We start from the raw sequence: 26,967 nt of genomic DNA, 5'->3' as shown, positions 1-26,967 counted from the left end.
GACATTTTGATCATCCTTTGTCCCCCTGAAAGCAGGACATAGATCTTCCATGTGAAAAGAACCCTCCCTGTACCAGGAGAATACAGGGCATCATTATCACCAGAAATAGGGAACTTAGGGCCAAGAGGCTGTGTAAAAGTACCATGGTACTTTCTAATGTGATACCCTGAGCCCAAACCTCTTTGCCTTGCAAATTCTTCAGAAATTTGTAGTTTCCTTGTCTAAAAGACAGCCTGCTTTGGTCACTTTTTTCAGTCTCATATTTTTTTATGGAGCTCCTACACATACATTATTAAATTTGTTTTTCTCTTGTTAATCTGTGTTATGTTAATTTAATTTTTAGGCCAGCCAAAGAACTGTAAAAAATTCAAGAAACTTCAGCTAAACAGAGTCAGGAGACCAGAAGGGGGAGCCCTCACACTTTGCAAGGACAGCATAGCTCAACAGGAAGAAGAATGCCTCCTCTTCCATCCTTACAACAGCTCAGCTAATGAAAAGCCATGGTCTCTTTGTTTACTATAGATCTCCCAACTTCTTATCTCCCCCCTCTCTCCTTCCCTTGTTTTGTAGGGACTTGCACATGGTTCACCGTGGTTGTAGACCCCAAATTGCAATTCCCTTCTTATCCCAAATAAACCCATTTCTGCTAGAGAAATAACTGGCAGTCTATTTATTTTAGGTCAACAGAACCTGGAAGGGATTTCACCCTTACAGTTTACACACTTTTTTTGCATACTCAAGTCCATTAAGAGAAAAGAGAGAGCTGAGAAAGATATAGTATCATATATATATATATATATATATATATATATATATATATATTTTTTTTTTTGGCGGTACGCAGGCCTCTCACTGTTGTGGCCTCTCCTGTTGCAGAGCACAGGCCCCGGACGCGCGGGCTCAGCGGCCATGGCAGCGGCCATGGCTCACGGGCCCAGCCGCTCCGCGGCACACGGGATCCTCCCGGACCAGGGCACGAACCCGCGTCCCCTGCACTGGCAGGTGGACTCTCAACCACTGCGCCACCAGGGAAGCCCAGTATCATATATTTTTTAAATACAGTATCTTGTTATGAAAGATAGTTATGTCTCTTCTCTAGATTTTTGATGTATGTGAAAATATGGAATAGCACTGCTAATTGACAGAATAATTCAAAAAGTATTCTTGCTATGAGTCTTAATGAAATGTAAATCTTTTCTTTCTGACAATTATTTAAGGGCTCTTGAGTAGTTAAGAGCCCTTAGGATTTCCCTCAGGATAACCGTAATACAGAAAGAGTTGGCTTGAAGATATCGATGTATAGAGATGGGTTTGATTTTTTTATGATTTAGGGTAGCATCAAAATTAGAGTTTGTGGTGACAGAATGTGTCAGAAGTTTCAACAAAAGGAAACCCCTGACTTTTGTACTTCTCTGAACTTCCTTTCCTAGATTTTTTTCTCCTTTTTTCTGGAATTTCATTGCCTCATTGGCTACTCATATTTAAAAAAAAACGGTGTGGGTAATACTGTTGCAAAAATTCTAAAGAAAATAAGTGACAAGTTTTCTAATGTGGGTCACCCAAAACTCTTCCAATTTATTTAAGAATCATAACATGTTCACATGGATAAAAAATCATAACATGCTCACAACTACATGAAATTTGAATGATTCCTTTTGCAAATCAATCAAATCTTTGTACTCTAAGCAAAGCCAGGCCAAATTTGAGTAATGTTCAGTAATTTATCATCAGACCTCTAGCTTCTTCGAAACCATCTACATTAAAGTCCAAATTGCTCATATTTCAGCTCTTTTTTTTAAAAATTTATTTATTTGTTTATTTATTTATTTATTTTTGACTGTGTTGGGTTTTCATTTCTGTGTGAGGGCTTTCTCTAGTTGTGGCAAGCGGGGGCCACTCTTCATCGCGGTGCGCGGGCCTCTCACTATCGCAGCCTCTCTTGTTGTGGAGCACAGTCTCCAGATGTGCAGGCTCAGTAGTTGTGGCTCACGGGCCCAGCCGCTCCGCGGCATATGGGATCTTCCCAGACCAGGGCTCGAACCTGTGTCCCCTGCATTAGCAGGCAGATTCTCAACCACTGCGCCACCAGGGAAGCCCCTCAGCTCTTCTTATGACTCCAAGATAATAAGTAGGTTTCTAATTGACATAGTTTACATTGTACATTGGTTTACATACCATCAATAAAATAATAATAACTACAAAGAATATAAAATAATAATTAAAAGATATTGTAATATATGGGTATCATTATTCTATATAAGTATAAGAATATAAATTGTATAGATATTGATATATATGAGTAAGTAAATGTTTAACAGCCAACTGAGACAAGAAGTCCCGACTGAGGCATGAGATAGATGGGTTCCAGGCAAGACATTTACAACTAGCCTCCTGTTTACACTTTGAGATAGAAATAACAACAGGAAGAGGATGAATAGCTGGACTTTGTCTCCTGTGGACACTGTAAGGTAACAGTAATGGCAGGGGAGGGAGGGGCTAAGCCTTCCTGGGGTAAAAGATAAGGAGGTCACAACTCCCTTATTCTTGGGGTCAGGAAGACCTCCCAAATTACACTTGCACACAAAGTTTCCTCAGGAGAGGGGGTGCCAGACCACAGTAAGTTTTGCTAACTTCCCAGAGCCCCTCACACTGAAATCCATCTTGGCTAAAGCAGGCAAAGGCACATGAGGAGGGCCCTGAGACAAATCAGATAGGGGTAAAAGCAATATGACTGGTCAGAGGAAAACAAAGACCTGGAAGCCTGCCCCCTTATAAATGATTTAAACTTCCCAAAGATGTGACTCTTACTGAGCCTGCCCATGTGTCTATCCACAATATTCCTCTCTTGCCCTCCAAAGGGGACAAAAACCAGGGCAGTGTTGCAGCCAGGGTTGAATCCCTGGTTGGGGAACTGAGATCCCGTGTCAAGCTGCCGCAGCCATGGCTACACCACAGGGCCCCCAAGAACATGACTTGGAGCATTTGTCACTTTCCATACTGTAAATATCTCCCATCATGGCCACAAATGAGGTCACTGTACTTGGAGTTGGAAAGAGATGTCCAAAATTGGCCCTCAAAGCAAGCATGAGCCATCTTTTCAGCTCCAATAAGCCACTGTCTTAAGTAAGTTATATATCTAAAATGTAGAGGAAATAGGCATTTTTCTTTATAACTTGTGGGAATGTGATGTGCTGCAACAATGTGGAAGATAATATGGCATTACCTACTAAGATGAAAAGTATATGTATATGTATGTATGTATATACATATATATACATGAATATATACAATTTTTCTCATAGTAACTTTATCTTTTAATTATCTATTCATGAACAAGTATGTACTAGTACTTAAGAGGTTTATGTAATAATGTAATGATACCAGAATATATTCCAAGCATTAGTTTAAGCACATTTTTGTTTGCTAACTTGCTAATCCTCACAAGAACCCTATGTGGTATATTTCATTAATATCCCCATTTTACTACTTAGAAAACTGACATACAGAGTATACCAAAAGTCACACGCTAGGAAATGGCAGAACTAGGATTTGAATATGGGCAATATGGTTCTAGAATTCATGCTTTTACCACTATACTATACTCCCTGCCTCTCAGGAGAATCATGAGATTAGCTATCAGTTCTGTGCCAAAACCCAAAAATAAACAAAAAAACCTTAAGTATAGTTGAATAAATTGTGACATATCCTTATTCTAGTATATTATATAACTTTTAAAAGGATATAATCTGAAAACTTTTAAAAACACTAAAAATCTTATAACTTCCTATACTTAGCATTCACATTTTGTATCGCATAATTTACATTTGTATAAAAATTACTATTACAGATAAATTCAAGTCTTCATTCAATTTCTCACCAATTCCATTCCTTCCTTTCGAGGATCCATGTATATCCTGTTATTTCATAATTTTATCCTTGAAATGCTAAAATCTTATCAATCTTTCCCCAGTTATGAGTAGTCTAGCAAATTGGATTTGAATTGTCCCAGATGTCTTTATAAATAGTTTAAAGTAGATGGCAAGTCAGAAGATTTATTTTATTTTATATTTCTTTAAAAAAAAAACCTCATTTTAAATAGCACAATAAAAATTAGCTTTCAAATACATTCCATAGCAATCTGACTTTTCTGTAAATTTTATTAGAGATTTTGAGTCAGAAAGGAAAATTGTACCTTTTCTCCACATTTTCATTTACATAGGAAAAAAAGGGGTTCAGTGTTTTTGAGGAATTATGAGGGGCCCTCTTTAAGAGGTTTTACTATTTCCTACATCCATAGTTTCTACTCTAGTCTCTGCTACTGAGCCCTAAGACAACCCACATTGAAATGGAAAAAAAGAAACAAAACAAGTATTTTGAATGAAAGTCTAGAAATCTGTCTTCAAAAAACTAGATTTCTATCTATATCTACCCACACACATATACTATATATGTAAACATGCATGCCCTTTCTGCTGAAATATCTCTAAAAAAGACAAAACATGGCCACTTAGTGACACTTTCTTGCATATAAACTTGTTCAGAACAGCTGATGGAGGATATTTCCTTTTGCCACTCCCTCTTGTCTTTCTGTTCAGCTATAAAAATATGATTACAATGCTTAGGGGTTATTAAAGGTACAGGCTGGCTTCAGAGTCTAACTACCTTTTCAGAACATGGCCCTACCACTTATTATAGGAATTTTTTCAATGTCAGATGCTATCTGTCGCCAGCCCTGTTAGATTTGTTTTTACTAAAATACTAGCCCAATTCTCCTCCTTCCTAACAAATTATTATTATTTTTTCAATATGCCCAGCCCCAGGAGACAAACCATACTTGCTTGTCATCCAGAGATGATTGTCTCATTCCCCTTTACCACCTACAGACTTCCTTAACTTTACCGTCTGCTATGCTGACTCATATTCCTGTTCTGTGTGGGGAAGCTGGGTGGGAAGGAGCTTCTTCTCAGATAAAAGCAGACAGAATCAATGAACATAAGAAGTCCTAGTTTTACCACCCTTATACTCAGACTTGAATTGCAGTCGTGATGCTTACGGTGCTGGTATTCACTAGCACCAGAGCCATAAGCATCACAACTGCAAATGGGAGATAAGGCATTGTAAAAACAACCAAATTTCAGGAAAAGACAGATTTTAAGGACAGAAGGAACCTGAGTCTTTGGTGATATACTTGAACTGTCAAAGCAACTCTTGAACCACATAAATCTAAGAATTTTATTAAAATAATAATGGTAATGACAATAATAATAATAATGTTATACAAGCAATTGTTTTTCAGGTTTTCTGTTACTGCGGTCCATATATGTGGGTTATGATCATAGTAGCTTAGATGTAGTGAGCAACTACTCAATAAAAGATAAATGATTCAATAAATGATTCAACAGTTCTCTACCTTTAGTGTACTTTGAAGTCCCCTGGGGAGCTAATAAAAAATGCAGGTATTTCACTTCTACCTTCTGAAATTTTTATTCAGAGGGTATGAGGTTGTGTCCAGGAATCTGCATTTTTTATACACTCCCAAGGTGATTCTGCTGCAGTCATTCGGTGGATCATGCGTTGAGAAATACTTCAGTGTGAGCTAAAAATAAACTATTGAAGTGTATGAGTGATTCAAAGAGTGAAGAATACAGTGAATGGGAATAATCTTCCTACCCCATTCCATCCCATTTCCTATTCAGAAGACTATAATATACAAATTACACTGAGCACAGGGCTACCCTGTTGAGGCTGCAAATCACAGTGAGCGCATACATTCTGGGCAAGTTCTGTACTTCATAAATTCAGAAGAGGAAAGTAAGAGAAATTAAACACTCACATTAGCTTGGATGATGACAAAGTAGCGAGTCTTGTCTTCGTAGTTGAGCCTCTTCCTTAACACTACATTTCCGGTCAACATAAGGGGGATTTCAAAGGTGTCACTGGAGGTCTGCAAATAGGTAAAGATACACATTTGAGATCATCTGAACATAAGATGAATTAGACAACCTTATATTTCAGTTTAGTCCCGTTGAAAGTTATAGACAACATGTTCACCATCTGAAAACAGGATGTGAGTGTAAGCTTCAGATTTAATATTCTTATTTCCAAAAACTTGTCATTCTGATCAATAGGTCTCACTTTTGATAATGATAACCAGGAAACTTACTTCTTGTAAGTTTTTCATATATTATTAGGGTTACCCATCAACAGCCCTGGGATACTTCTAAGCCCAGATATCTGAAAAATCTTTCCTATTACCATATTATCTTTTCACAATTTTTGTTTAATCACCAAAGAGTTCAAAGATTGCAATTTGTGATTTCTACATAATATCCCTTTTCGACATTGGTGCCCATTCTGTATTCTCAGTATTTTCAAGTACTGTATTAAATACAACTATTAACTTGAAACTGTGTTTTTGTGAAAAAGAATGTGCTGTAGGTTGTTTTTTGTTTGTTTGTTTGTTTTGTTTTGTTTGTTTTTCCAAGCCTCAAAACTGCTATTCATTAGTTAAGTCTCCTATCCTCACAGGGGTTGAGTTTCTTCTTGGCAACATGCAGGTTATAAGGGCAACTTCCAAAGTGCCTTCCAGCAATACTGCTTTGGCATAAGCAGCCCTCACTGTAAGACAGTATAGTCATTCCTCAAGGGAATATAATTTATAAGATCTGTCTCTCAGCCTTAAAAAGACCTTATATCACTTTTGTGTTTTAGTGCCATTTTGAAGACTGATAGTCTCTAAATTATGACAAGTCAGTTTTACTTTTAGTATTGGAACTTTTTTGGTTGATTGTTTTGTGTAGTAGGCGTGCATGTGATTGTGGGCAGCAGATGAAATACTTAGATTCTTCAGAAAAAGGAGGAGGAGGTGGGGGAGAGGGAGGGGGAGAGGCAAAGCAGGAGGAAGAAAGCAGAAGAGGGGAAGGGAAGGAAGAAAGTGTGTGCATGCCTGTCTGTGTGTGTCTGTGTTTATACACTCAGCTGACACAAGGGGAGTTACTTAGAAACAGCGGTAATGAGACAACAGCTGACTCAAATCTTCTATCTCAAGTTCATTTGGGGGAATGTGGGCAAGTTAACCTTCAATATCTAGAGTTGTGATCTCTCCCTCTCCATCTTTTTCTCCCTCCTTCCGTGACCCCCTCTCTTTCTTGTACACACATACAGAGTATACAATTGATAGATACTTTTTAATGATTTATTCTGTGTTCATGCAATTGGCTTTGCAGGTCTTTCTTGGATTCAGTCATTTAAAAAGTAACATTTTAAAACATAAATATGGAAAATGTGCCATAAAAGATATTTACAATTAAAATCAGGCATTTGACATTTTCCCTAAATTTTTGCCTATTTAAACACTGCAGGACTCTAAACTATGCCAGGGAGAGTAAAAATTGTTTAATCTAAATATCTAAGTTAGTTATGGGGAATACTTTAGTTAATAATTGCCACATACACTGTAAAACACAACTCAGTGTGTTGTTATAGGGTTGTTAACTTTCAAAGACTCAATAACCGTAGAGACATATATCAATTCTAGCGTGTTTATGAAATATATGGTGGGTTGCTTACCGAAACGCCACCTCATCCTTGGAGTCAGAACTCCAAATGAGTTCAGATAACTGGTGGCTTTGTGCTTTAGGGGAGGCTATGACCCTAAGTGGGGTGAGTTTTGACAAATCTAATCCTACCACGGAAAATCCACACTCTTTGCCAGTGATTGTTTTGGAAATGTACGTGAGATCTAATTCTAAATAATCTGAAGAGTTTTTCTTAATTGTAAAGAGAGAGAGAGAGACAAGAAAAAAAGTGTTCCCTTCTCTGCTTACAGATGCTTCTATAAGGATGTAAAACCTGGAACCATCAGCAGCCATTTTGGAACTATTGAAACAGTTAATCTAGAAGTAAACAAAATGCTCAAAATGGAAATGGAAGAGGAGGAAATGGAAAGAAGCTGGCTCTGTGATATCTCTGAGTTGCTTAACAAATCCTGATACCTCCCCTTCTCTGAACAGCCTGTTACAAGAGATAATACATGACTTTGTTGGCAAAGTCACTTTAAATTCAGTTTTCTATTATTTGCAGCTGAAAGCACTTTGATACATGATTATCTCCCGCCTATGTGTCCTCATCACGTAGTCCCCTCTCTTTTCCATTTATGCCATGACTCTTTGCAGGTGACATTTGCTTTTAATTTTCTCCTGCCTAAACATTCTATCCCTCATTTCTCTGGATTATAAATCCTGCAAATCTTATTCGGTAAAATCTTCTTTGTCATCCAATTTAGGATTAAATCTTTGCTCTTATGTTACATTATTTTTTCCAAACAGCATTTGTTATTTGTGTATTTTCTGCTTTCCCTCACAGATTTCTCAAGGATCTCAGTCTATGATGTGGAAATACTTACATTTATGTTTCTAACCAAGTAACGTAATAGATGTTTGTTATCCTATTTTAGTTGATAATTTTCACTGGATATTTGTAGAATTATTACAAGCATTGTAGTAAGTAATTAAGGATTATATTGTTCTTAAGAACATTTTTAAATTAAATCTAATTCTTATTAGCTAAGTCCATCTTTTATAGATATCTGAGATTTTAATTTTGCTAGGAGTTTCATAAATACTTATGTTCCAAGAAACATAAGGAGAATATCTGCTTTATGATCAATGTTGTTTATAAATTATTGCATATGAAAAGCCTTTGTGTTAAAATTAACTAATTTATTAATGAAACAAGTATTTATAAAGTATCCATTCTGTCTTGAAAAAACAGAATAATAATCATGAGAAAAATTAGAAACAAAATGTGGATAAATGTTTAGGGTGCTCTTTATTTTTCCTCTAGCAAAAAGAATATTGGATTAGATCAACTCAAAGTAAATGCCCTGCTGTAATGCTATTTCTAAAGATCTACCTAAGGAGGAAAAAAAGAGCAAAATTTAGTATGAAAATATAGTTGTTTTTTAAAATTATTATATGATAAGGCAATGTGACAATGATTTTCAAAGTTTAGAGTATATAAGGATCATAGAAATGTATCACTTAGATTGCAGATTCCAAGTCTATTCCTCCAAATTCCAGAAATTCTCAGAAGTCTATATTTCTAACAAAACTCTTGGGTGATTCTCATGTAGAAAGTTTAAGTTTTACTTTGAGAAACACTAGACTAGAAGATAGAAAGGACCAAGTTAAGCATATAAGAGTTTTGGCATTTGCTTGTGATCTCAACTCAATAATAAGCTCCTATAATATATTTTTAAGATGGATAATTATTTCATTTTTCTTTATTTGGGAGCTAGTTGTGTTAGGTTAACAAATTGACTTGATGTTAGATTGGGATGAACTTTTAAATATAATTTGAGTGAAGACTCTCAAAGGTAATAACATGTTGAGCATTTAATATTTTGCGATTTTAGTAATTACTAAAATTGTGCTTTTCTAATTCAATCTGATTCCTTTAATAATAAATAATATGTCAGAAGGATCCCATAACTCTGATATAGATATATGTGTGTGTGAGTGTGCGTGTGTATCAGTTTATCAAGAGTATCTCAGTATTATACTCTTGTCAAAGAACTGTTTGAGGTGGAAAGGGAGGTAGAGTCTGCACTCTCCCTTCCTCTACCATTTATTTTCCTCTCCTCTCATCCTTAGAGATTTGGTTCATCAACAAAGGAGAGGGGTATAGGAACACAGTCATATCCTTTTTCTTAAACAACCTACATTTTCTGGAAATAAGGTCCTGACCCTCTTTCTGTTAATTTTGGACACTGCTCTGTAAAGCACGAACTAGCACTTGTTTCTTTGGGTGACCTCTACCTGCCCAGTGTTAATCAGGTCATTCCAATAATGACTAAGCCTCTTAATACCCACAGGCCCCAAACCTCTGCTCTCCATCAGGAAAGGTCCACTCACAACTCCCTGGCAGTTTGGTGTCTCAGTAACTGTCAGACAAGGGGCAATTCTCCATTTAGTAAATGAGGACATAGGGCAGTTTAAAGGATTTTATCACTGTTGGAAGGATGAGAAAAAGTGTAGGAGGCATGTGTAATGCCTTCCCTTCACACACACACTCACACTGACTTAAGCAAAGAAGGGAGATGGAATGTTGACACTAACAATTCCGTGTTTCTCCAGAGTTGATTCCATCCCCCCATAGCCCTCTTTATTAACCTGTGGGACGCTGAATTAGTACCAACGTAGATAAAATGACACCTCTCTGCTAGTCCTGTAAGGAGGTGTTGGGCTCCACAGTTGGAGATGATCTAGAAATGGAATATGAGGTACTTAGTGTTATTTGTTCTCAGCTGAGAACTCTGGTAATTCATCATTTTCTAATAAGCAGAAAAGATTCTGTTTGGCTTCTCATACCTATGCTATATTTACAAATACTGTTTTTGATATTATCCATTCAACTGTAAGGACTAGAAATTCAGTTCAAAAGAAGAGAGATTTATTTTTGAGACCTGCACACACACAGACACACACATACACATATACATGTATATCTATTTCCTGGTTATCTAATGACAGAACCAAGGTACAAATATGCTTTACTGGGCCTGCAACTGAGAAGTGGTGGGAACTTAGGTAACAAGGAAAACATTTCTCAGTCTCTCAGAGGCTGTTAAGTTCTCTTATTATTGTTTTTCTACATTTTTTTGGAATCTCTCTCTCCCCTCTCTCTCTTCCTTCATCACCTCTAATTTCTCTCTCTCTTCAGACTTTCCCCATTTGTTCATGTTGAACAGGACTGTGACTTTATCTCTTAGTTTGAATAAACAGCACCAACTCTGTGTCCTAATCAGTCTCTATTTGGTCTTAAGCTTGTCATGGATTAATCAGGCCACCATGCCATTAGCTGCTGACCCATCCATAGTTTGGTGTGACTCCCCTAATCTGAATTACCTGAAGTGAAAAGTGGAGGATTAAGTAAGATTACGTAGCCCTTGTCTACTCAAAAGGGACTATGATTTGAGCAGCAACATTAGCTTGCTCCTAGTAGAATACCAACACTCTGATAACTGTTTCTCTACTCCATACACACTCATTCCTCCCTGCCACATAAACACACACAAATATGTATATGCACATTTAGGGGTAAAGGAAAGATTACAATGCAGTTCATGTCACCTTCTTCTAACCAATTTCGTAGGAAATTGTATTTAGAAGTTTCTCTTTGGCTTCAAAAGTACATATATTGTAAATTTAAAATGTCACAGACTCACAGTTAAACAACCTGGGTTCAAAGTTTTACACAACGAAGGACTTTAGGCAATGACCTAATTAAACACAAGTGTTCACAAAGCTCATGCTTTGTGACCACCTAGAGGGGTGAGATGGGAAGGGAGGGAGGGAGACACAAGAGGGAAGAGATATGGGGATATATGTATATGTATAACTGATTCACTTTGTTATAAAGCAGAACTAACACAAGGTGAGATGGGAAGGGAGGGAGGGAGACACAAGAGGGAAGAGATATGGGGATATATGTATATGTATAACTGATTCACTTTGTTATAAAGCAGAAACTAACACAACATTGTAAAGCATTTATACTCCAATAAAGGTGTTAAATAAATTAAAAAATAAAATATCCAAATGATACCTATTATATTAATAATTTCCTTTTTCCAAATAAGATAAACTCCCCAAAATGAAAAATTCCACACAATACGTGACAAATTATTCTCCTCTTTTTTTCCCTGAATCTTTCTTTTTCCTTTCTTTTCTTTTCTATTCTTTTCATGTTTTAAAATATAATTAGTTCAGTGTATTACAGATGGCCTTAATTTTTATTACCATGAAGGCACAAAAAAATAGTATTTTACTGTAACTGTGATGAGCATAGTACAAATCCTCTTAGTTCGCTCTCTAGCAGGCACCAATAATGAGGTATTTACTAAATTATTTTCATCTGAAAATATCAGACGAGAAAGGATAGGATATGATGCAAGAATAAAACCCCCAAATTAATAGAATTTTTTAACATTAGAATTTTTTATTTCTTACCCATTCTACATATCTACACTAACACATGTCAGCAAGTGGGCTCTGTTTATGTTTTCATTCAGGGACTCGGGCTAATGCACGTTTCACCTCAACATGTTTTTCTCCAATCACTGCAGCAGTGGGAGGGGAAATGGTGACTTGTATTTGATTCTTTGGGCCCATATCTCATTAGCCAGAGCAAGTAATTTTCTCCAACACAAAAAAGTTCACTTCTGGCATGTCTCCAAAAAGAGGACGAGCCAGAAAGTTTTGAAAAATAACACAAATGCTTTCACTTTAAATTTGGTTAATCAGTTAAGCAGTTCTTCATCCCCAAACTTCTTTTCTTTATTCTAGATAAAATTCAATAAAAACAATGGCAAAAAAAAAGTGCAATTTAAACTCTTCTGATTTTGTTAATAGGTTAAATAAAAGTGCTTTGTTTCAGTGAAGAGCTTACAACATTTGGCAATTTAATTTTTTTAATTTTATTTTGGATAGTAAAAATGTCTGATTCTTATTTATTCCATATCTCCTAGTAAAATTGTTCATCTACATCATAAAGGAAATACAGGTATGGTAAAAAGGATCCTAATAATGCAAATGATTATTTTCAATTTATCCTCTATTAGAACCAGAATAGAACCTTCATTTCCTCTATTTTTTTTTTCCACAAACTTAAACAAAAAGACTCAAAAGTGCTTTTCCAAAGTAGATCAGTATACGACATTCAAAATGATGATAATAATGCTGAACATTATAGTAGGTATGACAGATTCTTAAGGGAGCCCTCTCTATCCCCACTTGCTGACAAGCAACTCATACCTTTGTGTAATCCCCTCCCCTTGAGCGTGGGAAGGACCGCTGACTTCCTTCTAACCAATAGGATATGGCACAGGTGATAAACTGTCACTCTTGTGATTGCCTTATGTCATATAAGACTACATCCTGCAGACTAGCTCTAGATACTCTCCTTGCAGGTTTAAGGAAGTAAGCGGTCAAGGAACTAAGGGTGGTTTCTAAGAGTCGAGAGCAGCCTCCAGCCAACATATAACAAGAGGCCAAGGCCCTCTGTCCTACAGCAATAAAGGAATTAATTCTAACAGCAGTCTGAGTTTACTTGGTAGGGGATTCTTCCTTACTCAAACCTCCAATGAGAACTAATCTGGGCAACATGTAGATTGTAACCACATGAGAACCTAAGCAGTTCAGCTTAGCTGTGTTCAGACTCTTAAGCCACAGAAACTAAACAAAATGAAAGTGTGTTGTTTTAAACCACTAAGTTTGTCATCCAACAGTAGATAACTAATACATTATGCTAATTACCAAGCCTTTTCTAAAGGATTGGTGGTGACAAATAGTACTGGTAATTGGTATCTACTACATTTGATGAGTCAATAATTTTAAGTGATATTATATTTTTACTTCTCTGATATTTAGGAACACATTAATATGAGGGTATCCTCACTTATGTTCTTTTGTTGGAAAGAGTTATCCTCTTTCTTAACGGAGAGAGATAAATGAAACCATTCTGAAGTTGATTTGAAATGTCAGTGTTTCCAGTTACAAAATAGTGCTGGTGGCAAACTAGCTGACAATTTATCACTGTTGATCCACAATCATGGAATAAATAAATGTATGTTCTTTTTTTGCTGTTAAAACTTTGAAATACTTCTATCATTGCTGCTATTGCCTAATATTTAGGAAAGCCCTAAATGTGGTTCAGAAGCAAAAATGAGTAAGAGTACTAGTCTTCTAAAGGTATATTGAAAAAAGAAACTCACTGGGTTTAAAGTGTTCTGTTTCTATATGGCTGACTAAAACCCACTGAACTAAATTTTCCCACAAATAACACCTGTGAACTCTGAGTCTCTCCACAATACAACATTCACAGTATCCAGGATAGAGTCCAGAACAATTTGACATATAATGAACAAGAAAATGTGATCCCTTCTCAAGAAGAGAGAAAATCAATGGAAGACCAAAGTTAGACAGGCAGACAAGGATTTTTAAAGCAGCTATTATAACAATGCCTATGTTTAGAGATGTAAAAACAATATGCTCACTATAAATGAAAAGATGGGAAACTCACGAAAAATTACAAACTATAAAAACTATAAAAATATGGAAAATTTAGACCTGAAGATTATACTATCTGAAATTTAAAAAATAATAAATAAAAAAAGACAATTGGATAGTTTTAAGAATAGAATGGAGATGGCAGAGAACACTGTAACTTTGAATATAGATCAATAGTAAACACCCAGCTTGCAACCAAGTGATTAAAATATGTTGAAAATACATGAACAGAGCCTGTACCTGTGGAACAGTATTTAAATGCCTAATATGCCTGTAATTGGAGTCTCAGAGGGAGAAGAGTCAGGGAAATGGCATGAAAATATTGAACAATAGTGTCTGATAATTTCTTTAACTGATGAAAGACAAATTCAGAGATTAAAGTTCAGCAAAACCCCTAAAAAAAGACAATTACAAAGAAAACTATACTTTGGCATGCTCCCATGGTCAAGTTGCCAAGCACTCAAAATTAAAATAAAAATCTTCAAAACAGTCAAAGAAAAACGGCACATTACATACTGGAAACATAATTCAAATTTCAATTGTCTTCTCTTATCAGAAACACCAGAGCCCAGTGTTTAAAGTGATGGGAAGAATTAATTAAAACATACTTTGGGGCTTCCCTGGTGGCACAGTGGTTGAGAGTCTGCCTGCCCATGCAGGGGACACGGGTTCGTGCCCTGGTCTGGGAAGATCCCACATGCCGCGGAGCAGCTAGGCCCGTGAGCCATGGCCGCTGAGCCTGCGCATCCGGAGCCTGTGCTCCGCAATGGGATACATTTGTAAATTTCCACAAGGTTGACTTGGATAATGTAAATGAGTGAAGTGATGAGGGTAAAAATGGATACACATATATTGTCTGAGTGATAGAAGTTTGCTTAATGGGAAAACATTAATTCAACCCTAGCTGATGTTGTCTTATTGGAAATCAGGACCAGGGTTGTCATACATCTATTTCTTAAGAGAGAAGAGAAAACTAAATTTGAATGTGAAGTTTCATGATTTTTAGATTTTGGCTCAGAAATTATTTAAAATGATTTGTGGCCAAACAAAATTTTGTGAGTTGAATGAAACTCCAGGTCACTAATTTGTGATTTCTGCTAATGAATAACGTAGCATCAGATGGAAAACAAACAAAACAAAAAATACCCTGGGGAAAAAAAAAATACCCTGAGATTTTTAAGTAGAACAGACCAATCTACACCTTTTACTATTTACCATACAGTGTGAAACTAATTTTAAAGAAATTTTTAATTGTGGTTGCAAAAGCCAGAGGGGGCCACATTTTCAGGTTACATATATTTGTAATACATACATGTTTGTTTTAACTCTAAGAAATAAGCAGGATAATATTATGATGCTATTAATGATAAGCAGAATTTCTAGAGAGTTAACAAGTTAAGAATATAAAAATCATCAGATAGCTCTTTCTCAGAGATTTTATAAGAGAAGAAACTGGCATTGAGGTTTGCATTAACTCTCTATGTTGATTAAAGATGGATTCTCTCTGTAAGAATGTGACCTGGTTCATGCTTTCTCTTCCAATATACCCTAACTTAAGTGCCGTCATGATGTCTTATTCTTTTGCCTCATTGAATTAGAACCATGCCCAGAGAATTTCTTCCATTATTCCATAGTAGCGCTAGCTTGCTAAAGTACATTTTTTTTCTTCTTTTGCAATTTGGAAACTGCATGTGAATGATTGGTTTATTCAATCTGTAGGTAATAAAAGGTACATACTATATTTCATGCCAAGCCCAGAAATCCCTGAAAGGGGGAAGCATTCAGAAGGAATTACTGCATAGCTAACAAGGAATTTCAGCCTCACAAAACTTCTAAAAGATACATTCAAGTAATACATTTCTGTCTCCCACTATATCTAATCCTTGGGTAGGTTTGTTTTTTTTTTTTTAGTGCAATGTAATAAATATTTCCCTAAAATACATGGCCTTGTCATTCTATACTTTTTTGGAGTTTCATTTTTACAGCTTGAGGAGTAAAGATTAGGAAATGACCTTCATAAAATATAAGCTAGAAACATGACACACACATATAATTAATTATTTAAAAAATCTAAATAGTAAAGAAAAGAAATGGTTTAGAAATATTCTGTACAGTCAGCTGCCTATTTCTACTTAAAAAAAAAATGTTTCTCTTGCCCTTTTCCCTTCTGCTGTTTCTTTGATCTTTTCCATTCGACTTCTGTGTAACCCCTCATACTTATTGTCCTTTTCTGTCACATTCTCATCATCTCCCCATCTCTTGGTTTCATTACCTCTGTCTAAAAACATGTGGAGGCATACATTTTAGGGGAAAAACAAAAACAAAATCCCCCCAAATCTTCCCTTGACTCTGCTATACCCATGGGCCTTTTGTTTTGTTTTTAAAATTTTTTTGAAAATTTTAACTCAAGGGCTGCAACTATTTTCTTAGAGCACAACAACAGAGGAAGAGTGGAGCACATATTACTCTGAAATCGAGTCCTGACTCTCCAGCTTAGAGGTGGGTGTGTGTTACCAGGCAAGTCACATCACCTATGAACCTGTGTTCACTTCTATGTGATAGAGATACTACTACTTACTAATCGATTTGTGAGAGTAAGATGAGGAAATGCATTCACAATTCACTTAGTTCTCACAATCAATTTGTGAGGTAGATCTTATTAAGAGCTCTTAGTCTCTGCAAGTTCAACAGGTTTTTTTTAAAATTGTTTAAAGCTTATCTAAGAAATATATAATTTAAAAACAAAGATACAATGTTAACTTCACCACTTTTATGTTCCTAATATTAAACCTAAAGGAGAAGCATTAATTTAAAAAGTCACTTAAGTGATTTAAAACTGTGCTTTGGGGAGCCCTTGGTGTTCTGAGAAGCTGCCTCTGGGAAAAGAGGAAGGGAAAGATGGCAGGCAGGACTTCCAGCTCTAGCTTCAAGAAAACAATTCTTATTTTATTTGTGTTACGTATACTAAATCATTGGGAAAAACAATTTCACAGCCTAAGGCACAATGTAGAAGCCCCACTGTCTGATGCAAAAAAACAAAAACTGAAAAACCTATTGCTAGAGGCTTTGTCCTCTTCTCTGCCTCAGGTTTCATTGGTGGAGAAGGGGCAGTGGTGGTATTAATTTGCAAGTTCCATAAAGCATATGCATCACATTGGTAATATCATGTCCAATGATTTACTTAGAATGCTTAGGAGTCCACTAACATAATGGAAATTTAATAAAAATGACATATTATACCTAAGAATACATTTTAAACTTTTACCTACAAAACTCACCAAAAAGTAGCTTTTATAAGTATAGCACAAATATTTTTTAAAATGTAATTATGAGATAGTTATTAATAATAGTATAATTACTAATGTGGTTCCAGGAGCTGAGCAATAGAGAAATATAATAAATATCAGCTGAAGTAAATATTAATTTTATTCCTTATAGTGAACTCACATTGCAAGTAGATATTTACATACCGGATCATCTGGATTATATTGAATAACATATTCTATCTGTCCATTTGGGCCATCATCTATGTCTGTAGCTCCATTGTCTCCTGAAAATCCTGTAAATACTGTGGTGCCAACTGGAGTGAGCTGAAAAAAAATAACAAAAGAAAAACTGTTAATTCTCATTTGATCAACAGCACACCAGAAGTGTTCTGGCACAAAAACCAGACATTTGTTACACAAAGGGAAAAAGCAGGCAGTTGCCCACAACCAGAGATCTGAAGTATTTCAAAAGAACACTTGCAAACACATGAGTTCCTATAAAGTCTGAAATTTCCAATGTCATGGTCCTTGCTTTGGATAAAGAAATAGAAGGCCCTGATTCAGTGTGAAGCGCATTTGGACCAATTTATGATCATTAGCATCTTAGCTCCTATGGAGAAATGCATCTGCTGTTCCTCCTTAAAAAAAACTTGATGCCTTAAGTTATCTACAAACTAGGATTTAAACTGTAAGAAGGAATTAGTTACTTTAAAATCAAAAACCATTTCAGAGAGATCAATGAAATCCAGTTGGTAATTACATGCAAGTGGCAAATTTAAGGGAGAGAGTTGGAGACAATGGATCCCGTCTATCAGAGGAGAGAGAAAGCTGGGATTTTCTTTAGTGCTTGCAGTATCGGTTAAGTAGAAAGCCATCGTGTGACAGAATTGGAGAAATGGTAATATCTTTTCATTTTGGATTAAAACAACAACAAAACATAAAATGGCATATAAGACCATGATTTCACATTTGGCCTGAGCATCTAGCTTTATTTCTTATTGATCTCCAACAGAGAATCACTGTTGGTTTTCTCTTACTTGTAGGTCTTTGTATTCCTACATCCAGAGTCCTGTCTTCAAGCTTTAGCTGGGATCCTTCTCATTAGTTACATTTCAACTTAATTAAGTACTGCCTTCTTCTAAACCATTCCTGACAGAATTTCCCTACCCCACGTCAGAACATGGCACCCTTTTCGTTACTCTTATATTTTATACTTTACTTCTCTAATCATCACACTGTCACAATGAATAAATGAATTTAGTCAATAAACATAAGCTTTGTGCCTCTAAAGAACACAGACTTTTAAATTTTATTCTGAGATATGTTTTGTTAGGTTTTAAATGGGATTCCTTAATGGAGAAATAGTTTCACAGAGAAAAAGAAGGAGTTATCTCATTTACTTATATTTTCAGGGGCTACAGACCCAGATATCTGCAGGGATATCAGGCAATGTAAAAGAGTGAAGCAAGTCTCATGGGAATGGTGGCAACTGGGGAACACTTCCCCCTCTAAAATGGTAGCTGCTACTCAGCCTTAGCAAATTCTTACCATAATGAAATATGGAGCCAATGTTACTACATCTTCTAATGTTCTAATTTTATAAGAAATCTCTTGGTTCTAAAGTCAGCAACAGATTTTAGAGAATTAAACTATGAATTTAATGCCCCCCTTTCATACACCCTTTGGCACAGCAACCACAGGAGTTTGCAACCTCTGATTTAGAAAAATAATACAATTATGATTAAAGAAGTGATTTTAAAACTGTGCTTTGGGGAGCCCATGCTTTGGGGAACCGTGAGTACAAAGTAGCATATTTATAAAGTCAGCTCTCCTGGCAGGCAGCTTTTAAAGGCAAACTTTGACTTTCTGCAGCTCAAAGAGAACTGAGGATAAAGTGAGAGGAGATAGTTTTAATAGCACATATACGAACACGGGCACACCTTTGGAAATGTTAGTTAACAAAAAGGCTTCCAAGCCAACATTTTAATATTTTTTAATGTAATCCCTGTCCCCAAAGACATCATTCTCTCTTATAAAAATTCACCCACTCCTATGTAGTTGTGCCTTGGTTTTTAAATAATGAAAATTTAAAATTGAATGGCAACAAGTTGTTTCCAGATATCTAATAGAACAGAGTATTTAAAGATCTTTGTTGCCAAAGTAAATAACTGTGCCACAGAGTTGAATTAAAAAATTAAAACCAAGCAAAATACAAAAGGAAACAAATCAAAAAACTTGAACAATAGGTATCTAAAATTTTTGAAAATAGACTTCTGCCCCTACTTTAAAAATGTGGTATTTAGCTGTTGACAGCAAAGGACTCAAATAGTATATCAAGTTATTAGTTCAGCATTTTGTAGTGAGTTTTGCTCCCTTCGATATATACAAATGTTGTACATTTAGGCCAAACATTTTAGCACAGATTGTTCATTTTCACTACTGGAATAAGTAAACATCTACACACAGACGTACACATGTAAAATGCAACGTTAAAATGGATCCATAATTGAGCTACACACATTTATTCATTATCTACCACACGGATGGTGGACCTGTTCAGATATAGGCTAGCGTTTGGAATCTTTGAAGCTAATATAAGAGAAATAGCTAAGAAAAAAGAGGGTTAAGGCGTTTTGTTTTAATATGGAAGGTCTGGCAAGAGAAAATGGGTGCAATGAAATGGCCTATACCAGATGCAAACAAGCAAAAGAGAGAGCATGCAAAATGGTTTTAATAAATAGATTTCAGCAACTCATTTCACTCATTTTCTTTATATATATATATATATATTTATATATACCCAACAAAAATATATACATATCTATGTACACAACAAAAATATGTACATATCTATGTACACATACACATATCACATATATAAATTCACACATATCACTGTTACTTATTCTTATTACAGAGACATGGCACTCTAGTGCTTTCTGAATTTCTAAATATTATGTGGAGGTTGAAAATCTTCAAAGGACAGTCAGGTTGTTTGTTCTACCTGTGTTGCGCTATACATTATTATTTACAATTTTCAGGGCACATCTGCCATACTGATGGTCATGTTCTGTGCCCTTTAACATTTCAATGAGTCTCAGAAATATAAATTTGGTTTTCTGAAGGGCATTCTATTCATGCGATGATTATCAGCTTGGGCACCTGCCTGAGGGTGTCACTTACTTATTTAGTTCATGTCTTTTTCCACAAATGATTTTATACAACTACTGGGAAAATACAGAAAAATGCATAAATGCACACATAAGTTAAAGAAAATAAAGCCAGAAAATTCAGTATTTCAAGAAGATGCATAAGAGAAATCTGAATGTAAAAGGTGAGCAGTTCTCAGTTAACTGATTATCCTGTGAGCCACAGTTGCTTGAGCCAACCTAAAAAAAGAGAAAATTTTCCTGACTAATCTTACTTGCAATATTTCTCCACAGAAGTATTGTATTCACAGTTTCATATAAATATAGTTGATTCTCATCATCCATGGTAATTCTGTACTATAAAGACACCATGAACACTGAATTAACAAATACTGAACCCAGGCTCCTAGGGGGAATTCAAGGTTATTACATTGCTGAGGGGAATACAGGATTAAGTTCCTGCAAGCCTCTGGTTACAACATTTTCATCAACAAATCAATACATAACCTTGTTTTATGGTTGTTTCTGTTTAAAAACACTTTATTTAATATGTTTGGTCTATTCTACTGTAGATGCTCTATATTGTACTTTTCATTTTATTGACTGAATTATTCAGCTCCAGAATTTGTTTGGTTCTTTTTTTTATGATTTCTATCTGTTTGTTAAATTTCTCATTTTGTTCATGTCTTGTTTTCCTAATTTCACTGAATTGTCTTTCTGTGCTTTCTTGTAGCTCATTTAGTTTTCTCAAAACAGTTATTTTGAATTCTTTATCAGGTAAATCACCAAGTTCCATGTTTTGGAGTTCGATTACTGTAGGATAATTGTTATCTTTTGGCGATGACATGTTTCTTTGATTCTTTGTGTTTCTTGGAGATTTGCATTGGCTGTTTTCGCATTTGATGTAGCAGATACCTCCTCAAATCTTTTGTAATTGTCATTGAGTTGCAGATATTTTTCTTGGTCCCACTTACATCTGGGGTTTTCTTCAACCTTGTATGAATACACCTGCCCCGCACATGCTGCTCCAACAGAGGGCTGGAATCTCTCCTCAAGAGGAATGGACTTTTTCCAAGTCTCTTTCATCCACAGGTGTCTGCCCAAGTCAATATTACCCAGGTTTCCCCAGACCACAACCCAGAGGAGTTGGGGCCATTTCACTGCTCAGCCAGTTCAATGGCTTCTGCTAGTTCAAATTCCAAACCAAGGTCTCTCTGCCTATTACCCAATGCACAGGTGGGCAGAACTACTTCCAGGTCTCTTTGCATATGGTGTTAGATCCCACAACTACAGCAGAGGTACTTTTGTTCATAGATAGATGCTAATTTTTATTTGTTCAAAGCGGGGACTTAAAGGGACATCTTACACTACCATAATGTTGACGTCACTCTAGGGCAAATTTATATTCAGCAAAGAAATGGTATGTTGTTCATTTTGAAGAAAATATTGAGAAGGATGAATCTTGGAAAGCACTCCATAAATCATAACATTGTGTTAAATGTACATATTTAGTGATAGGGTAATGCCACTGGCATCAGTGTCCTTGTATTGATAGGTAATAATCTCCTGACATTTATATCTATTATATATTTCTTGGAGTCTCATGTAATATATTTACATGAAAATGGACATTTTGGTAGAAATAAAATGCTAAAATATATAATTTCTGAATATCTAAAATGGTATTTTATACACATTTTAAAACAATGCCTTCCAATAGACTTCAATGGCTTTAATGATTAAAGAGAAAATGTACAAGAGTCCAGAAGAAAAAAATATTTTTTATAATAAACACAACTAAAATAACACCACTTGAACTGGGAAATAATTGATACAAATGATGATATTATCCAGTTTTGAAAACCTTCTCAAGAAAAAGGCACCCCAAAGGAATAATTTAAAATGCAATTGGTGTGATATTACTTTCTTACATACTTCATCAAGAATCCAAGTGTTTAGTTTTCCCCTCCCCTCTAAAAAGGATACAACTTCTGAAGGGTCATGGACATTAAATAAGCTGAACTAGAATTCACTATATGATGATTTACATATAATAATCACTTAATGACAGAACACCAACAATGGTAGTGGGTGCTCTATATCTACTCATAGACATTATCAAAACAGAAACATTGTCTTTAGTGGAGCAAGATTATGTATAAGTCTATATAGGACTAATACATGTTGATTTTTCAGTTACAAATATTGTAATCTGACTTACTGTGTACTAGACAGCCATTTTGCACCAATTATTCTCTTAAGAACAAACATAAATGATTTTCTCCTATATTTTTGCAGCATGAATCCATCCTCCTTGCAATTGTTAATTTTATGCATCAACTTGACTGGGCCATGAGGTGCCCAGATATTTGGTTAAATATTATTCTAGGTGTGTCTGTGAGGGTGTTTCTGGATGATATTAACATTTGAATTGGTAGACTGAGTAAAGCAGATTGCCCTCCCAAACATGGGTGGGCCTCATCTAATCCACTGAAGACCTGAATAGCACAAAAAGCTAGTAAGGAAGAATTCACTCTCTGTTCCTGACTGTCTTCAAGTTAGGACATCTGCCTTCTCTTGCCTTCAGACTTGGACTCAGATTGGAATTTAGACAATCAATTCTCCTGTTTCTCAGACTTTGGTCTTGGACTAGAACTATACCAGCTGGGTCTTCAGCTTGACAACTGCTAATCTTAGAACCACTCAGCCTCCATAATCTTGTGATCCAATTCCTTATAATCAATCTCCCTTGCTATATCCCTAAATCAATCAGCCTATCTATCTAATCTATCCATCATCTATGTATCTCTCAGTTCTGTTGACTAATACACTCCTGATCCAGTTTCTCAACAGTGAACAAATAAAATTGAGTATTTGATTTTGCACAGCTAAAGATTCATCTCCCATTTTCTAACTCATCAAGGTCTATATGGCTACTGTGTAGCACTTTATGGAACAACTGCTGATTTAACTGCAACAGGGGCCATAATATCTTTTGGCTCTTTGATCATACTCAATGATCCTTTGAAGATTATCTACAGTGATTCCATAGTCATCTATACAAGATATTGTAAATTCCTGAACTCTAACTTATGTTGTCCTGGAAAATACACCTATTTTAAAATGATTAGTTACTGTCTTCTTCTGCCCCTGCACTTATTTTCAGCCTCTTCTCAATTATACTGCATAATCTAAAGATCATCTTCCATAAAAATAATCTTTCCAAATTAGAAGTCACTTATGCTTTGGCTATAATTCAGCCTTTAACCTCCTTCTCTGAAAAAGTAATTTAATGAATCTCTCTTGCATGTAATCCCTGCCTTACAAATATGCTTTAGAAATAGTAATATATTTAAAAACCAATGGGGTCCAACAAATGAAATGGAGTGATGAATTTGTAAACAGGTGCATATTACTGAGAACTTCAGCTTTTTCTCACAATTGCAACATTACATTATCTCTGAACCTGTGATTATTGATTGAGAGTTTATTACGGGCCAAATCACCGTTTCTATGACCATTATGTTGGTTTTATATTAACTCATTAATATAACATTTGTTTTATTCAAACATTAAACCAAATCAAATGTCTATTTGAAGTTTATCTTAAAACTTATAGAATCAGTACCAAATAGTACACATTCTTGAATTCACATTCAGTGGGTATTATCTTGCAGTGATTTATTGAAATCAAAAAGAAAAATATAATAAAGGAATTACATATGTTCTTCATTTTCCCTTTAACATAATATAGCTTTTGCACCTGTGTATAAAACCTTGACTCTGTTTTATTCATGAAAGCTAGATAATTAATATTGAAAATCATTTCCTCTGAATAAATTTTTAAAAATAAATTCATGTAGATAATCAAGACAATATGGTACTGGCACAAAAACAGAAATATAGATCAATGGAACAGGATAGAAAGCCCAGAGATAAACCCACTCACCTATGGTCAACTAATCTATGACAAAGGAGGCAAGGATATACAATGGAGAAAAGACAGCCTCTTCAATAAGTGGTGCTGGGAAAACTGTACAGCTACATGTAAAAGAATGAAATTAGAACACTCCCTAACACCATACTCAAAAATAAACTCAAAATGGGTTAAAGACAAATGTAAGACCAGACACTATAAAACTCTTAGAGGAAAACACAGGAAGAACACTCTGACATAAATCACAGCAAGATCTTTTTTGATTCACCTCCTAGAGTAATGGAAATAAAAACAAAAATAAACAAATAGGACCTAGTGAAACTTAAAACCTTTTGCACAGGAAAGGAAACCATAAACAAGACAAAAAGACAACCCTGAGAATGGGAGAAAATATTTGCAAATCAATCAACAGACAAAAGATTAATCTCCAAGATATATAAACAGCTCATGCAGCTCAGTATCAAAAAAACAAACAACCCAAATAAAAACTGGGCAGAACGCATAGCACAGGGAGATCAGCTCGGTGCTTTGTGACCACCTAGAGGGGTGGGATAGGGAGGGTGGGAGGGAGGGAGATGCAAGAGGGAAGAGATATGGGGCTATATGTATATGTATAACTGATTCACTTTGTTATAAAGCAGAAACTGACACACCATTGTAAAGCAATTATACTCTAATAAAGATGTTAAATAAAAAAAAAACTGGGTAGAAGACCTAAATAAACATTTCTCCATGGAAGACGTACAGATGGCCAAGAGGCACATGGAAAGCTGCTCAACATAACTGATTATTAGAGAAATGCAAATCAAAACTACAGTGAGGTATCACTTCACACCAGTTAGAATGGGCATCATCAGAAAATCTACAAACAATAAATGCTGGATAGAGTGTGGAGAAAAGGGAACCCTCCTGTACTGTTGGTGGGAATGTAAATTGATACAGCCACTATGGAGAACAGTATGGTGGTTCCTTAAAAAACTAAAAGTAGAAATACCATATAACCCAGCAATCCCACTACTGAGCATATACCCAGAGAAAACCATAATTCAAAAAGACACATGCACCCCAATGTTCATTGAAGCACCATTTACAATTGCTAGGTCATGGAAGCAACCTAAATGCCCATTGACAGACGAATGGATAAGAAGATGTGGCACATATATACAATGGAATATTACTCAGCCATAAAAAGGAACAAAATTGGGTTATTTGTAAAAACGTGGATGGACCTAGAGACTGTCATATAGAGTGAAGTAAGTCAGAAAGAGAAAAACAAATATCGTATATTAATGCATATATGCGGAATCTAGAAAAATGGTACAGATGAACTGGTTTACAAGGCAGAAATAGAGACACACATGTAGAGAACAAATGTATGGACACCAAGTGGGGGAAGCAGCGGGTGGGGGGTGCGATGAACTGGGAGATTGGGATTGACATATATACACTAATATGTAAAAAATAGATAACTTGTTAAGAGCCTGCTGTATAGCACAGGGAACTCCACTTCGCTGTACAGTAGAAACTAACACAACATTGTAAAACAACTATATTAAAAAATTTGTTTTTTTAATTTTAAAAATATTCATGTAGATAAGTATCTTTAAGATAAGTGTAAGGATTATTATTAGAGAGAGTGATAAGTAGCTCTAGTCATCTTTACTAAAACCTGAAGAGCAATTACACTTAAATTGAATTAAGCTTAAATTGAATATATATGTGTGCATATGTATTGATATATACATACAGAGAGAATAAGAACTTATTAAATTGAAAGTTGTCAAACAGTTGAATACATGAATATTTTAAAACGGGTGAGAGATTGATTCCCATTTACATGCTTAAAGTAGAAAATGTATTTTTATGTTCTTTTTCTCTTCCCTTAATATCCTCCTTTTTTCTCTGTTACCCGTCTCCTGCCTCCCAGAATGTGCCTAATTCCTTGGAGGAGGAAAACAGAGAAAAGTAAAAGGAACAAGGGCTTAGTCTTTCGTTCTTCAGAAGCTTTTGTGTGCTGTAGATTAAATGCTAGTACTCTCTATTTAAAGAAACTCTGTGAATGTCAAGGGCTCTAAAGGTCCATGATTTTTATTCCTTGAGTAGTTAAAGATATTTATCAAGTTTCCAATACCATGGACCATATTTCTTTAAAAAATGATGTTTTACTTATATAAAAAATCACATTATGAAATATTAAAAAAAATTTTAAATGAGCAAACCAAACAAGAACAAACACCTAGATACAGAAAAGAGAGTCATGATTACCAAAGGAAAAAGGGGATAAGAGATAGGGCAAAATTGGTAAAGGGGGTAAATAGTATGGTGATGGATGGAAACTAAACTTTAGGTGGTGAGCACACTGTAGTGTATACAGAAGTCAAAATATAACATTGTACACATGAAATATATAATGTTATAAACCAAAAAAGAAAAGATTAAAAACTACTAATAGGGGCTTCCCTGGTGGCGCGGTGGTTGAGAGTCCGCCTGCCGATGCAGGGGACGCGGGTTCGTGCCCCGGTCCGGGAGGATCCCACATGCCGCGG

At 35.5% G+C, this 26,967-nt stretch overlaps 1 protein-coding gene across 1 annotated transcript in view; it reads right to left on the bottom strand.

Moving 5' to 3' along the window:
• LOC103083018 (protocadherin-15-like) overlaps positions 1-26,967 on the bottom strand; it is a gene marked incomplete at its 3' end in the record, with an annotated part of 186,896 nt that overhangs the window by 70,990 nt on the left and 88,939 nt on the right. The window contains exons 4-5 of the mRNA XM_007450826.1: positions 17,540-17,659; positions 5,834-5,944 (exon numbers count right to left, since the gene is read on the bottom strand). Coding sequence (XP_007450888.1) covers positions 5,834-5,944; positions 17,540-17,659 — 231 coding nt within the window. The remainder of the gene's footprint in view (positions 1-5,833; positions 5,945-17,539; positions 17,660-26,967) is intronic.

The sequence above is a fragment of the Lipotes vexillifer genome, unplaced genomic scaffold (assembly GCF_000442215.2).
Source record: "Lipotes vexillifer unplaced genomic scaffold, Lipotes_vexillifer_v1.1 scaffold202, whole genome shotgun sequence".
Lineage (NCBI taxonomy): Eukaryota > Metazoa > Chordata > Mammalia > Artiodactyla > Lipotidae > Lipotes > Lipotes vexillifer.
This window is presented reverse-complemented; position numbering and strand designations above follow the sequence as displayed.